Source organism: Dasypus novemcinctus, chromosome 22 (assembly GCF_030445035.2).
Source record: "Dasypus novemcinctus isolate mDasNov1 chromosome 22, mDasNov1.1.hap2, whole genome shotgun sequence".
NCBI classification, from domain to species: Eukaryota; Metazoa; Chordata; class Mammalia; order Cingulata; family Dasypodidae; genus Dasypus; species Dasypus novemcinctus.
In genome coordinates, this window is record NC_080694.1 from 57,934,938 (window position 1) to 57,951,739 (window position 16,802).

At 45.6% G+C, this 16,802-nt stretch overlaps 1 protein-coding gene across 4 annotated transcripts in view; it reads left to right on the top strand.

The window, feature by feature from the left end:
- The window catches only part of CARMIL1 (capping protein regulator and myosin 1 linker 1), a 312,625-nt gene extending 304,300 nt beyond the window's left edge, over positions 1-8,325 (top strand). For 2 of the 4 annotated variants that reach the window (XM_058285333.2, XM_058285335.2), the window contains exons 37-38: positions 1,213-1,353; positions 7,286-8,325. In XM_058285333.2, coding sequence (XP_058141316.1) covers positions 1,213-1,353; positions 7,286-7,422 — 278 coding nt within the window. In that variant the 3' untranslated portion in view covers positions 7,423-8,325. The remainder of the gene's footprint in view (positions 1-1,212; positions 1,354-7,285) is intronic. The other 2 variants (XM_058285334.1, XM_058285336.2) reach the window with 1 other exon arrangement.
- The last annotated feature ends 8,477 nt before the right edge of the window (positions 8,326-16,802 follow it).

Below are 16,802 nucleotides of genomic sequence, written 5' to 3' on the forward strand. Positions count from 1 at the left end.
GTTTAGAAGGAGGACCCTTGGGTGTTCCAGGTCATAGTGACCTGAGAACGAGACGTGCCCCTGGCAGCCCTGCTGTCATCACATAGCCCCTCTTGATTCCCACCCTCCATTTCCCTCCTTTGCATCTTTCCTTACAAGGAAACTGAAAATGGCTTGAAAGAATCCTTTTAGAGAGGAATGGAAATCAGGGAAGGGGTGGCAGTGGTAAGTAGGAATGCCCATCTTGTCTTAAAACAATTGAAATGCTAAAAGGTTAAAATAAAAGACAGCAGGTTATATTAAAGATCATTAACATTTTTGGAAAATGATGTTGCCTGGATGCCTATAGATGACCAAAAGAAAGCCTAGAGTAACACAGGCCTCACAAGTAAGGATGACTATCAGAGGCCTTCTGTGGGTTCACAGAGAGGTAAAGGAGAGGAATGCCACTAGCATGCCTTTAGCTGCTGTGGGAAGTCCCATATTCTTTCTCCAAGAATATAAGAAATAGACTAAGTTGCTAGATGTTTGATCCCCTCCGTCGCTCCCCCCAGTAGTAGGATGGTAGAGACAGTAGAGCTGTGGAGACCATTTCCCATCTAGGGTCCAAGGGTCAACACGCTAACTCCAGAGGTCATACGCACGGTATCACTTTGAATTGAAGCTGGACTGGAAGTACAGACAAGGGTTAAGGGCAGCTTGTAAATGTCCGAGGTGGTAAGACCTTGACCTCTGTTCACTTATCAGCTGGTCCACTAAGGTGGCTCTCTTGTTAGCCCTGTCTGTGTCTTTAGAAAATGTTCCTGATGTACTCTTAACTGTTTGCTTGTTCGTTGTTCATGCTGGTTACTCCATTTCCTTGTTCTGTGCCTCCCTTTGGACTAGCGTGCCCAACTAATTTCTGAAACAGGTAAATCACTATGATTCTTCTGGACTGTTCCATAGTGAATGTGATTTTCATTAATCCATTGTGGAATCAAAATGGTAACCCAGGGGCTTTTTGTTAGTACCTTTTTGGGGGCAGACTCAAAGTTCACCTTATTTTGCACAACATTTCCATCGTGTTGGCTGTTGAAATCTGTAGATAAGGACTAACATCGTAGGTTCCTTGAATCCTAAGTGGGGTGGGTAAAATGATATGTAATTTTAATACTAACATTTTTTAATATTCATGTTTACACATTGGTGTATTTGCTAATATAAAGGGTAAAATGAATCCCTTTTCCTCGGTAGTGCAAAGAGGAGATTATTACAAAAGAGTTTCAGATCATGACAAGCCTTCCAGTAGAGGGAAAAGATCTTCAAAACTGTTCTCCACCATTGCAGAAGAGGAAGTGAATACAATTGGGCACAGGAAGTCACAGCCAACAAATGGTTAGAGCTTCGATTATCATCCCTCACTGACCCAAAGCTTATGAACTGGCACTAACAAAAACGAACTTTAACTGGGTAGCTTCTATCTTGGGACTGGGTAGCGATTATTCATAAATCAGATTTTTTTTTCCCCATATGGCAACAGAATGGTCCTTCCATTTGAAGCAAAATCTATTGACAAGAAAATTTGAAAATATAAAACTAGAAATTCTAGGAGAAGCTTCAGGTTACTTTGGAGTAGTGATGACTCATCCTTTCACATTTTTGGGGTTGTGTAGTTTTATTTTTATTTGGGGCACCATGCCTCCTAAGCCTTCCCCTTATAGCTTTACCCTTCAGTTAGATTTCAACTGGAATTAGATCCAAAGTTCTTAGAATAACGTGGTTTATACCCTCAGAGAATATTCACCTGACACCTCACACTCTTTTCGGAAAGGATCTATAAGAAGTCAGTGTCTGAGAGCAGACCTTGTCATGCACTTGATCCCCCCAGTAGATGTTTTATACGAAAAGTCACCTGTTTATTAGCTTCTCAACCTTTGGGAACAAATTAGTCTATTTTACAGTGGTTGGTCTATGACTGCTGTCTTCCATTTGGCCCTGTAATAAAGTCTGTAACATTCTGTGCAGGTCAGAGCAGTCCCAGGAGACAGAAAGAGGCAGATGTCAAATCAGCTCTACCCTCCAAAGGGAAATTTTCAAATAAGCCTCAGAAGGGAATTTTCTGTGTCTAAGAATGCCAAGTATTTTGACATGTGAGATTTCCTTCAAGGCCCTTTGCCCTTGGAATGACACCTTTTGCTTCATGTAGACCTTTGACTTGCCCGGGTTTAACGTGTGTGTATTTAGGCTCCGATGGATTGTGTGCGTGATGCAGCATTTTAGCTGTGCCTCATGCCCCTCATTGCCCCTCCAAGAGCACCTCCAAATACAAGTTAAGGGGAGCAGACCTTGTTACAGAGATAACTTACCTGTTGCAAAAGGAGAAGCTATTCTCAAACTCCTGCTCTTTATTATTGGTAACAAACTTCTGGTGACCCACCTCACAGCTTACTAGCCCAGTTCCTCAAGGAACTGCTGATAGAAGTGCTACCTTTCACAAAGTTCCTTGACGTAGATTTAAAAACTAAACACCAGCAACCAAAAAGCACCTGCTGGCTCCTACATGCCACAGCATTTGGAGCCAACCTTCTACACCAATTCCTTTGGGTACGCCACATGCTCGGGCTTGCCTGGTGTCCTGGCACACACTAGCTAGATGACGGTGCAGTTAGGACATGATGCGTGGTGTAAAGGAAATTCTGTGGCTCACATAGGGACAGAACTTTCTGTTTGGGACAGGGGTCACCTGCCCTAGAGAAAACAGGCTGACTTGGCCCTTTCTTTTAAAGAATTTCCTGTGTGGTAAACTTGTTCATAGACACACAGTTAAAACAACTCTCCTCTGCACAAGAGATTTTCTCTGATACCACAAGAAAATTTCCGTTATCTTCAAGTTATAAAAAAGTTCTGTAAATGAACATCTAAGACACTTTCTAGAGAGGTGGTTATTTTTGAAAGTATGTTAGATCGGAAGCTCTATCTCTGTATTGCCCCTTGCAATAAGGATTTCCCAGGCTATAGATATTTCCAGATTCTGGAAATTGACACTTGGACTACTCTGGGAACATTTATTATTAGTAAAGTACCCTTAATGCAGTGTTTCTTCAAGACAGTGCTAAAAGACTTCATACAGTGAAGAGATTCAGAGTGCCCACCTTCCGAATACCCTAATACTCATTCAGTAAGGCATTAACCTTGTGTCAACAGAGGATGAGCACAGAGATGAGTCAAACCAGAGAAAGGCAAGGAGAAGAAATTCTATCTTGTACATTTCCATAACTCCATGGCCTTTTTGTCTTAAAATTCTCTTTGTGATGGGCTATGTCAAATTTTCACAGAATTTAATAGCACCATCTTGTTTTTGCTGTTCTGCCTTTTGATTGATTGAAATACCAACAGACACCAAAAAGTACGTTTTACAGGAGCATCAATTACATTAATTTTACTATTTAAATTTTGTTTTGTTAGTGCCGATTCCTAGCACTTGACTGCCTTCACCTTTGAGAATTGCATAGCAGTCTGCTTTCTGATTAGTTTCTGGTTAACAAGTAGCATTTAGCAGAGCAATTCTAGTGGACGCTTTTGTCTTTGAATAGTAGCTTTGTTTGCACAAACAGCTTTCTTATTTTCGTAAATTCATGAAACAAACATAAGCTGTTGCTTTCAAAGCATGCTGCATATTTTTATCATGATAATTATGTTTTGATTGTGTGGCTATTTTAATATTGATTTGACAGGTAAAATGCTTGCTTTCTTTTCTGGAAATAATTTTAACTGCACCTTTTGAATTTCCTATCCCTTCCTCTCTACATTCAATTAGAAGCTGTGATTTGTCATTGGAATTTATCCTATTTTCTTGAAGAAAAGAGTTTGATTTTGGCTTTGTATGCATTGTAATGTATCCTGTTTCTACTGGGGGTCTGATTCTGAGATTCCTTTTATATGTCATTTACCTCTTCCACAATCCAACCAATAAATACTTGGCTGGCGCTCATAGTCTATAAGCCAGTGCTTTGTTTTACTTTTTTCTACCAGATCAGAGATCCACTTCCCCTATCTGAGTTCGTCAAGAGAAGTTTAACAGTTGGCTGTGACTCTTGTCGGAAAGTTAAAAAAAAAAAAAAAAGTCGGGGCCAACTAATGGAATATTATTTTAAGGTCATCATAACGATTTCTCTTGGGAAATATGGATGTCTTTGGAACTTAAAATGGAAAAAGCTTAAATTTTCATTTGAATATCTAATTCTGAGCTTATGTGCACTTTTCAGAAGTTTAAAAATTAGCCTCTATTATGTGTGTGTGTTGTGTATGCAAAGTCAAATCATCTTCAAGAATTACAGATTTCATGTTTGAGCCTTTCTGCACCAGTTATTGTGAATATAAAGGGAATATTTGCATTGAATAAATTACCCGTTCACTTCCTTGAATACCTATTATAACTTAATTTTAATAGCACTTGCATTGGTAAAAAAATAATCCATGCATAGAGACTCTCTAGCACTTTGTATACATGTGTGCTAAAGAAGTATAGTTTAAATATCTGATTTTTTCTAACAAAGTCAAGCATTATAGCAGGCTACCTTAGAAGAGGTCCAGGTGAATTGGTGAAAAATCTGAATTTTATAAAGATTTTAAAATAAATCCTGAATTTTAACTTTCAAGCTGACAAAATTCGTATTTAAGCCATCCATTAATGGACGCCTGGCCAAACCTACTTCAATATCATTGTAATTAGCATCCTGATTAAATGCAATCAAATAGATGCTTCCTGAGGCCTGGGAAACAAACTTGACATAGAACATCCCCCTACAAAGTTGTTTATACTAATGACATAGACTAATAAGAAGGCTGATAAGGGGCCTGGGAGAGGCAGGTGCTTTGGTTGCAGGCATTCATTGTGTGCCTTTAGTTCCTTGGGCTCACCGTGCCTCTGTGAGTGATGCCTACCTACGATGCCCAGGACATGTCAGCCTGGTACAAGACTCATCAAGGTCCCATGTCCAGTAGGTAGAGTCTGATCAATGAAGGGGAAAATCCTTAGAAAGAACTTGAGTGTCACAGGGCGTTGCAAGACATTTGATCAGCCCTCTAGATAGGCTGTATTGTAATCCTCTTGGGTAACTCTGCTGGAGAAATTGCAGTTGTGCTTTAAAACTGGCCCTGCATCTCTGTTACCAACCCAGAAACCAACCTGTTAACTTAGGGTTTGCTTTATCCTTCCCATTCCCAACCCTCACCTCTGAGGAACCCAGGAGCATAGTCTGGAAGATTCCGTGTTAGATTTCTCTGAATTTCACTCAGACTTGCAGTGATGACCTTGGTTGGCCCTTAGGGTTAGCCCAGTTTATATCTGTGTCATAAACATTTTCGGTGCCAGGAATTTCTCCATTTTTAGACAGTACTCTGAGAGCATGTGATATAACATGATATGGAATTTCCAGGAAACGAAAATTCTGGGAAGGATGAACAGTTTTGTTTTTTAATTTAAAAATGAGAACAAATGTATTTGCCCTGAAAACAAATGAGCAATATATCACCCTATTTATTTCTTCCCTTGAGCCTTTAGTGATGGAAATTTATTTTGAGTCACTGATATAAAAGAACAACTTATTTTAGCTTTAAAATTGAATGAATAAAGTATTCTAGCAGATACCACTAGTAATATTATATTTTTAGGTTAGATTTATTACAGATTGTTTTCAAAGTGAAGTTATTTTAAATCTTTTCTTCTTTTCTACTTTACCCTGTTCTTAATGTTAGCAGAAGTTGATAACTTAAAGAATTCTTTGTGTATTGCTATCAAATTATTTTGTGAAAAAGGGCAAAATATTCATAGAAACTTATTTACCTCTTTCCCAATACCCGGGTTAACAACTTCCAACGGCCCAGTCAAAAAATATATTTACTGTTTTTCACTCAAAACAAGCTAAAAATAAAGATCTATTATATCTTTTGTTGCTTCTCCCCTTCCCCCACCTAAGAATTTGCTCAAAGCTGTCAGGTAAAAAGAACCCATAATTTTGAATATTTAATTTTACCATGAGGAAAATTTAATGTAATTAACTAAAAATTTAAATTTTTATTGTCTAGACTTCAGTATCTGGTCCTAACAGTCTTAATGGCAAGGGAAGTACTTTATTATGTTTGCATTTTAACTTTCAGGTTTAATGAGTGTTCCCTTCCTGCACTGCTCTTTAGTGAGGTAAACATTTAAACAGCCAGTTCCTGGCAAGGGGAGTTTTTTTTGTTATTTTAATTTTTTTTTTCAGCATAATGTTAAAATCAAAGTGATTAGAAGCATGAAATGAATCCTGTGGCTTTCCCAGGAGGAAACACTGTTCCTGGTTGGGACATTTCCCTTGAAGAGCAATGAGGTAGCTGCACGCTTTCCCACCACGTGTACGTACATTTGACATTTTAGCTTAAGTGGTGTGTATACAATAGACATGGTGGGTAATATTTAATAGCCTTTAACAGCTGTGCCAAAGTTTGATGATTGAACCTTTCCCTAAAGGAGAGTAGCAGTGAAGCTTTGCTCTTACGGGAAAGGACATGGCTGAGGAGACACAGATCTAGGTTGAAATGCTGGTTCCAGGTTTTACAAAACTTGAAGGGAACTGGCAAGGAGTTGCAATAATAATATAGCGCGTGCCTGGCACATAACAAGGCCTGTTAGAGTAATTATTTTCCATCTTTACCTTGTAAAGTCTCAGTGGGTCGGTCCCCCTTTCCATTTATGTGTATTAGGACAGGCAAAAATAATACTTCCTTTGTCTAGAGGACAAAGGGCTCTAAAAGGGCTTAGTGTACTACAGGCAATATTTAATTCATTTCTGCAAGACTTTAAGAACGAAACAGAAGCACCATAAGCCATAGGAAGGTCTGATGAAGATTCCCCGGGCCTTTCCTAACATCTCCTACGCAAAGCCTACATGGTCTGCAGAAGGCGTCAAACAGAACATCTGTGCAACCAGCACCACGCGGCTGTCCTGCTCTCTGCGAGGGAGGGAGCGGCCACGACTGAGGAGCTGACCTGGCGCAGGGCAGCTTCGGGGCGCCCCTCTTTCCTGGCAGCTCCCTCGGCTCCCCCAGTACTTGCTCTCTGGGGACCTCGCCCCCAGAGCTCGACTGTACCTCAGAGAGGTTCACGGTTTCACCGTGGGTTTGGTTTCTCCTTTCCATGTGTCTGTGTTCGTTGGTTGGGTTTTCACGTCTGTCGAGAGTCTCTCAATGGAACTGGTGAGCTGGTCCTGAGAAAGCTCCCCCTGCAGCCTCTGCTTTTTGGGGCCTTGTTAACAGGCAGCCTGCCTTCCTTCCCGTTCTGTTCCAGCCTCGAGGAGAAGCTGGGTGCCACAGCCCCACGAGTGTCGAGAGCAGAGACCGCGCTCCTCCAGCAAAGATGGCCAGCAAGGGGGCAAGTCCAGTGACTCCGGGGAAGAAGCCGAAAAAGAGTTTATTTTTGTGTGAAGGGGCCCCACGCAGAAGGCTTGCTGGGCAGGGTGCTTTTTGACAGCCATTGGAGAGGATCCGGGGCCCCACCTCCTCCTAGGTGCTCTTCTCCTGGTGCTTGCTTGCTTCCCCTCCCTCCCTCCCTGCAACTTTGGAGACAGATCCATCTCTTAGGGAATCAACACTCATTCGTTTGGTCCTTCCCCCAACCCTTGGCCTTTGCTTTCTACGCGTTCTTCACATGCCTTCTACTTAAGCCAGCGATTACTCCGTGGGCCCTACTTGAATCTCTCTGAGGCAGCTACAGATTGCCCTGCGAGAGGCGTTTTTGGAGGTGGATAAAGTCACTGGACACACACTCCCCTACGTGACGCCGTCCAGTGGACTCTGTGGGGTACGGCTGAATGTATCTGTATCAAATCTGCATTTGACCTGCTAGAGCAATTTATTCTTGATTTATGCAATTGCACATTGTAATTATATTAACAGAGCACACTAATAAATAATTTGTATAAATTATATATATTAGATCTTGGGTATGGTTTTTACATTTTCCCATGGGGCACTTCTTCCTTCCTGACGTGGAATTGTACACGTAATACTTGGTCGGTGCAACTCTATCAACAAGCACAGCTGAGAACAGAATGGAAGAGGCCCCTGGCTGGTTCCACCATGTGCCCAAAGTAATGTATATAGTTGATTGGAATGAGGTTTTATGAATATTAATCGTTTTTGAAGGCCTTTAATTTCCATCTGCATATTAGCTTTTAATGTGATTTTTGAGAGAATACTTTGACATCTGTAAAAAAATCAAAATACTACTCTTTTTAAGACATTTCACAAATATTCACTTACATTACAGGATGAAGGGATTTTATTCATATGTATATTTATACCAATAAAATGATTTTACAAGTGGAATTTTGTCTTTCTCCTGTGACTTTTTCAAGTGAGGACTGTGGCGGTGAACCTTTTCTTTCTCTGAACCAGAATAATCAGTTTCCACATAATCAAACTGGAAGCTGTTACACTGCAAATAATGTAACTTGCTGATTCCATTGCTCACACTCACCTTTGGGAGAGTTTACCAAAAAGGGCATAGAAGTATGAATTTGATCTAGTTCCTGTTGCCACAAAGAAAGTGTCACATGAGGTGTGAGCAAACAAGTGAGATCTGAAGAGTCACAGGCAGTGTGGAACTTTTGGAAAGAAGAATCACAGAAGGTGGGGCATGTGTGACACGACCATTTCCCACATCGTTTCCCTGCTCTGATGCTGGGCAGAGCGAGTACCCAGTAACTAGAGACTGAGTGGTTTGCTGCCACTGCTTGATTCCCTGAGGCTGGACAGATGCAAGATATCTTCCAAATGTAGTCTCTGCTGCTGTAAATGCTGAGGCTGTCAGAGTGGGAGAAGCATAAGAGGACAAAGATGGGCCGGTACCTCGATGAGCTAACGGTGTGGGGAGGCAGGCACATGACTCAAATGAGTTAGATGCAGTGTAATCGAGATGACAAAAGTGAGTAATGGAAGAAATTGTAGCATTGATTTGGAGAAAGTAGCCACAGTAGCTGCTGATGGTAGGGAGAGGGAAGAAGAGATATGAGGTGGGGGCATTTTCAGGACTTGGAGTTGTCCTGGCTTGTACTGCTGGGACAGATGCTGGACATCGTGTGACCTGCCATGGCCTGCTGGGTGGACTGGGGGAGAGTGTAGACTACAATGTAGACCAGTGTCCATGTGGTGCAGCGGTGCTCCAGAATGCTTCACCAGGTGCAGTGTATGTGCCACAATGATGGAAGATGTTGACGTGGGAGGAGGGGGTAGGGGATATATGGGGACCTCATTTTTTAAATGTAACATTTAAAAGAAAATAAGAAAAAATACATCAGGTAGAATTGCTAATATTCTGGAGGTTAGGAAATACAGTTCTAAAATTGTCTCCAATATTACTGCAAAGTTTTACTATTTTGATTTTTTCTTTATATAAAGTTAGTTGGATGAAAAAGAAAAAAGCGAGTGAGTTTTGTCTGTGATGTTCAGGAAACCTGAACATTTGCGCTATCCTTGAAATACTATTATGTAAGTACAGGGGCTTTGTCTTCACAGTTGTATCCCCGAGAAATGTGTGACATGACCCATTTCAGACTATGGGGAGTGGTGGGGAGATCCAGAAAGTGAATGCTCAGTCTAAGAGTAATCAAGTTCATGTTGACGTAGAAATCCTATTTGGTATTATAACCGCTCTGGACAGTAGCAGAGGAACTCTTCTTGGAGAGCAGGGAGAAAATTGAAGAGTGAAGAGCCTTGGTGTTTCATCAGGGAGCTGGAACCTCCCTTTGTTGCATGTTGTTAAGCAACAGTGCAATCAGATCTAGGAGCTCTAAAGATAAACTCCATGGGCTGGAGGCAGGAGGTCCCACGAAGTGGTTAAGCAAGAATTCTGAATTCTGTTTTCTCTCATGCGATGACCAGGAGGTGCCCACTCAGATGCTCCTTCACGAGAACCTGCTGTGGGGAGCTCCAGCAGCCACACTGCAGGGGTCCAGCTGAGACCACGCTGCCCCATGCCTCTCAGGCAATGACAGGACAGTGGGGCTACTGGAGCCAGGCCATTCCTGCCCTACACAGGGCTCCCAAAGGCAGGCTTTGCTCTAGGGTGCCCAGTGGCCTGGCTAAGACTTTCTCAGAGCTCAATCTGAAGCTTTTCCCACCCAAGCCTCTTTCCTCCTACCCCCACCCCCCTCTCCTGTCTCAGGTGGTCCCTCTGCATCAGGGTCTGAAGACTGCCTACTGCTCCTACTACCTGTATCCTTCACAGACATTTCAACTGCGGTAGGATGATCCCATCTTAGCATCTGCTTCTAGGAGCACCTCAGCTGACATGCCCCTCCATATATTGTCACCGTCGATCGAGTACTCTGCGTCTGCTGAGCTGGAAGCTAGTGGAGCTTGCCTCAAAATGTATAGACTTTTTTTCTTTGTTTTGTGGATATATTAGGATTTATAAAAGGTCTCTGAAAGAAAAATGCCCGAAGGCTGGGAATGGAATGATTGACTTCTCAAGGCCCTTTAAGACTTTGACAAACCAGGCTCCCCTCCTTTGATTCCTGTCACCCGGTAAACTGCCTGTGGAGGTAAAGAGAACCATGCCTGTGTCCAGGGGCCCAGCGGAGCCAAGTGCTGTGACAGTAACAGCAGGTCAGGAGCTTTGTTGTCCCCGAGAGCCCACGTGGAAATGCCAGATGGCAGCGAGCCTGCTGATAAGTAGGGGTTGGGAGCTTCTAGAAAGCCCCCAAGACCCCTGTGAAGGGAGCAGGACCACCGTTAGGAGGGCCTGGGAACCTTCACTTAATACTGAACTGCCCATCGTGCTTTCCCTGTTTGTGCCATGAGAAAACCTTAAACTGGGAATGAGGAAGTAAAGAATTTCACACCCATCTCAGGGGTTACCAAGCAGGGGCCAAGTGATCCAGGACTCACTCCTGTACACTGCGCGGCTGGGTTTGGGTTCGCCAGCTTCCCTGATTTCTGTTTTTCTTAGTTTAACGTGGCCTTGTTCCTGTCAATTTAGCCTGTGCCAGTTGGCCAGCAGTTAGGGAGGTGTCACTCGTTGAAGAGAAACCAAATTGCAGTTAAAATTTGCACTGAAGAAATAAGACATAAAAGGACAGATAAGGTCCAACTCCACTTATATGAAGCTTCTGGAATAAGGAAGTTCATTGAAACAGAAGGTAGATTAGAGACCACCAGTGACTGGGGTGGGAAGTTTTTGCTTAAGAGGTATCAGAGTTTCTGTTTGGGGCGATGAAAAAGTTTTGGTAACTCTCTGTGGTAAAGGTAGCACCACACCATCAATGTAAATACCACTGATGTACACTTCAAAATGGTTAAAAATGGGAAATTTTTTTAACGTCGCCACAATAACATTTTTAGAAAGGAAGAGAAAAAATGGACGCTGACAATCCAGGCCGAGGGTAACTGACTCCTGGTTCGTTAGACAGGATGGACCGTCCGCGGTGGGAAAACGTTCTCACGTTTCGACCCTGCTCCAAATCAGCTTTCCCCCATTTTCACATTCTATTTGCAAAACTCAGTATTCCCAGAGAAAATTTTGCAGATTCGAAGGGAAAATAGAGTGATACAATTTCATTGGTGAAGAGGGAGAAATAAAGAATCCCAACAGGACTTCTCCGTAGTACAGATGGCCCCGCTTTTCATGAGAAGTCGCACCTGTCCTCGAGCCCCGGTGTGGAAATCCTCAATCGAGCGGCCTTGACAGGACTTTTCCTTCCCCGGTTTTCCTTGCTCGCTCCGTTTACAACACGGCCGGAGTGTGGGCCCTGCAGGAAGAGCAGCGCCGCCTTCACGGGCCCGGGTCCCTCTGCGCTCTTTCCCGCACAGCGAGGATAGCGGCCCGCACACCGACAGCCCCCGCTGGACAGCCCCCGACCCGCTCTGCCACTCCTAGGGCGCCGAGCAAGCCGTTTCCACGGCCCTCCTCGGTTTTGTCACAGCTGTGGGCGGGGTCCAGCTCTCACCCAGTTACTGACGAGCCGCCTTAACCCAGAATCCTATTCGTCGGCCAAAGACCAAACGTTACAAAGCAGAGCAGGAGGCGGAGCAGAGAGGGCCGGCGACCGCAGGCAGCCGCGTTATTGGCGGAGTCCGGCGCATGCGCAGGGCCGCGGAGCCGGCCTAGCCTCGGGAGCCCCGCCCCGGGGTTCGTGGGAACGTGGTTCAGGGCCGCGAAGGACGAAGCTGCAGTTTTGCCTCTTGTGTTTTGACTTTCCGTCCTTCGCCTCTGCTGAGTTTCTACTGGACCAAGCAGAGCCGTAGCTGAGAGCGCTGCTCCGAGGCCGCCTGGCCCCTGCCCCTCCTCCTCCCGCGCACAGGCCGGGGGTGGGCCCCGCGTCTGCTCAGGGGGCTCCAGTTTGAACGTTTCCAGCTCTGGCAGCTTTTTTTTTTTCCTCCTTTATTTTCTTTTAAATGTTACATTAAAAAAATATGAGGTCCCCATATACCTGCCACCCCACTCACCCCACTCCTCCCTCATCAACAACCTCTTTGATCATCGTGGCACATCCACTGCACCTGGTGAATACATTTTGGGGCACCGCTGCACCCCATGGGCAGTGATCTACATTATAGTTTACACTCTCCCCAGTGGGCCATGGCGGGACACACAATGTCCAGCATCTGTCCCCGCAGTACCACCCAGGACAACTCCAAGTCCTGAAAATGCCCTCCCCCCGCCACGGCAGTTCTTGATGCACCTGCTGCAGGCCACAAAGTCAAGAGCAGGAGACCCAATTCCACAAACCGTGCTCCAAAGTTAACCTGCTGGGGCCATGACTAAGGTGTGCAAAGCCCTATGGCATTTGCTTTTGCGTCAACAGCATGTCTAGGACACCAAAACGAGAGAGGGGGACTTTGGCTCCGATGAGGCCCTCCCCTGCCCAGAGCAGGGTGGTTTGCCTGGGGCTTGGAAGGTTCTTCACCATCTGCCACTGCCACCAGAATCCTCAAAACTCAAAATGGGGAACAATGAGCTTGAAAACCATCAATTTTATCTCAGGGTTTCTTAGGCTCAAGTCAGATCTTACCCTGTTTCATAATCAGAACGTGAATGTGTAGCTTCTTTTTAGGGACAATGTAGAGACTAAGGCCCAAGCCACCCTTGAAAAATCCATTTTGTGAATTAGCTCTCTGCTCAGAGATTCCTCAACATCAGTAGAGATGGACTGTGAGTCTCCAAGGGCACTATCCATGTCGCTGTTGGGTGGTGGCCAATTTGAATAAACTCAGGTAATCCAGCCATGCTTTCCAATTACAGCTGAAATCAGATTTAACTCAAAATGTCCTTTTATGCTTTGTACAAACTCTTGACACCATGGAATTTTTTTTTTTTTTTTTCATGCATCCACTCCCAACCCAGTGCTTTGGGGACTAGGTACCACTCTGCACCTCTCTTGACATCCGGTGATCACATGGCGTTCACAGGATGCTCACATTGATGACCTGATCACAGCATACATTTCACCTTTGTTCCTGAAGGTGTGAAGGAAGGGATGATCTCGGAAGTAGCATTGCCAGGGTGGCATACACCCGAGCTGTTCACCTGGATGCAGAAAAGCAGCTGCTGGGAGCTCCTACACATTGACTCCCTGCAGAGAATGCAGAGCTACGGGTTCTTCCCCAGAGGCCCTGGAACTGGGCCCTGCTGAAGGCAGTGTTGATCCTTAGGGGCATTCCTAGGCCCATCCAGGGATCTCCCATGCACCTCCCTCAGGTCCTCCTCCTCTGAGGAGTAAAGGCAGGCTGCGTCCCACTCACTGAGCACAAAGCGTCCAGGGAGACATTTCTCCCTTTGGCAGCTTCATCCTCCGTGCGGCCTGGCCACCCTGGAAGCGTGCTGTGTTCTCTGCGTGATCAAGTCATTTGGAGGCTGCTCCTCTTGCAGCCAGCTCCTCACTCAAGTAATTCGTCCCCCAGCTGATCCAATCCCCTCCCAAGCAACAGTTCCCACATTGGCAACACCTCGCTCATCTCTTGCTTCAGCCCAGCTTCTGTTTAGCATCCTCAGGATGAGCCACGTGCCCACCCTGCTCATGGTGTGGAGAGACCATGAGGCAAGTCCAAGTTCTATGACACCTGGAGGGAGCCTCAGGACTCACAAACTCAGCTCCTGCTGGGGTCCAGATGAGGCTGGTACCCAGGTACCGTCACAGAGGAAGAGCCTGGCGTTTCCCTTTCCGGGCGGGAGGGCCCTTTGAAAATGAGGGCACAGTTTGCTGGCCAGAGTGGAGCAGCCCTGCTGCCCATACGACCTTGGGCGATTTCCAAGATGTAAGCAGCTCCTGCCTGGGCCATGCTGCTTTCAGAGCAGAGGCCATCAAGCCCAGTGGCTCTCCCTCTGCCCAAACCATAAATCCTAAAATAAATACTCTCCAGGAAAGGGAAGAGGGCCTGTGGCAACAGACCAGAAGTTTCTTATTTCTTTCTGTTTGTTATTTTGTTTTTTTAAATGATTGACAATGAGCGTAAACCCCAAACCCCGGATCTGTCCTGCCCACTGCGTATAATATACTTTACTGGCGTGCCTTGTTCCTGTGTGGTAGGCAACTGGTGAAATGCCTACTGCCATGTACAACACAGTCTCCATAAGAGTTTTCCAAGCTCCCCTGTTGGATTTAACCTGCCAAGTGGACGACCCCTCATTTTGCCACCTCTTAAGCGGCAGTGATTAGCTCCTTTAAGAGACCATCGTTCAGTGGCTCACATCTGTTGCTTTAGAAATCTTTATTAATCTGGGTTTTGACTTTCCATGTTCCATCTTTCCCTTAACCAAGTCTCTCTGTTTTAGAGCAATTACTCCCACTGGCCTTCCTAAAAGACCCCTGCTCCCTGCCCGCTAGGAGCGCTGTGCTTTGAAAAGTGCTCTGCTGCTTCAAAAGAAGGTGGAAACCATCCTTTCTCAACCCTAGAGCCCAGGAATGCCATTGACCATTTACTGGGCCAAGCAATATCTTAAATAAGCAATATATTAAAATATTATTGCAGTTAATCTTTACAACTCTGAGGTAGGGGCCATTACTGTGACCATTTTGCAGGTGAGGAAATGGAGGCTCAGGGAAGTTGCAAACCCTGCCCAAGATCTCACAGCTGGAAAGTGGAATCTGGGTCTGTTTTATTCCAGAGCCTGCTGTCGTCCCCTCTATGTGACCAATGAGGCGGTGACGTGTGCTGGTTACTGACCATAAGCTGGACAGCTTGGCAAGCTGTGAAGCTCAAAATCCATGTTTTCCAGATGAGCTGCATTTTTTTTTTCAAAAGCAGAGACTTCCAGCCTCAGAAGGTGTACCGCTCCCCAGTGGACTCCCGCCCAGCACCAGCTGGTCAGGAAACGTGCTGGAAGCTGGAGGATCTGGCCCTACCAGCAACTTGTGTCTTGGCAGGCTGTGGGACATCTTGCTCAAAGCGTCCAGGGAGGGAGCGGGAGCTGGCGGTGGCCTCTTATCCAGAAAAGGTGCTCTTGGTGCCCCAGGGCTGATGGGAGTTCACCAGGCAGGCCAGAACTGCCCCCCAGTTTCTCCTGGTTTCTATGGCTCTTTGAAGGTCCACCCGGGAAAGCCGCCCTGTGGGGCTCCCGTGGGAGGAGAGGACAAGAGGGGACTGTTGGGCTCCAGGGGAGTGTCAGGGCCCAACAGATTGACTTCTGTGGCCCAGGAGCTCTCGGCAGAGGAGACCTGCAGCTCCACCTGCCCCTGGCTTCTGAAGCTCTAACCTGCAGGCCGCAGGCTAGGTAGGATTCAAGAATCTGTGCATTTAGGCCGTGAAAAAAAGTACATCTTTATTTTCTCTAACCTCCACTTGCACTTTAGCCTTCCCTTCGATGATAAAAATAGGCAACAAACCACAGTAGTATTAGCAGCACCTGTGCCAAGAGAAATCACAGATGTTTTCATATCACTTTACAGCTGCATGCAGGTGTCTTGAAATATCGTTCACTCTCATCACTACTTCAAAATTATGGTGGTTAGAGGACCCACCACTAGATGTGGTATTGAATGAATTTATAAAGACGTACGGATACTTGTAAATCAAAATTTGCCTTTAAAAGCTCTTTAATAACTATTTTCCAGTAGAACTCATTTCCTTTGTAATCCTGTGTCCTATTTTTTTCATACAAATGCTTTATTCTGAGAGGGAGCCCCTAGACTTGATCCGACTGCAAGAGGGGTGATAGCACAGCAAGGCCCAGTGCCTGCCTCTAAAACCCATCTCCCCAGCCCAGCAGGACAGGCCATGGGTTCCTTTCTCACGCATGGTTCAAGAAATGAAGAGCAAAAGACGTTCTCCAGATACAGATGCCTTTCCGTAGTCTTCCAAGCAACTTCCTCTCCTCCTTCACCAGTAGGCCCCTAGGGATCTATTTCACTGGCTCCTGGAAAAGCAGAAAATGTTCAAGTCCATATTTATTTGCAAGGAGAAAATGGTTTCCCAAGTTGGAAGAGGCTCTCAAATGTCAGCGGAAGACATGGTCTCTGAGGCTGGCTAGAAGGGAGTGTGGACTGGGCTCAGCTCTTTGTTGCTCTGTGGTCAGACGCAAGGGGAAAGGTGGTTTCCTTCCAGGAGTTGAGCTGGGAGGCCGGAGGATTCCTGGCCTAAGGTGTGGTGCACTTTGGGAGAGCCCCTACAGCTCGGAGAGCGAACAGATGGCCCCTTAGCAGAGGTCTGAGGCCTGACCGGGACAGCAGGGCACAGGGAACCCAATGCTCTGCCTTTTTGTCATCTCAGCACCCACGCGTCCTTTCCCTGATCCTCCGCGGGCCGAGTGGGTGGGCTGGCACCTCAGCACGCCTGCCTGTGTGGGCTCAGGGGCATCCTGGAGGCCT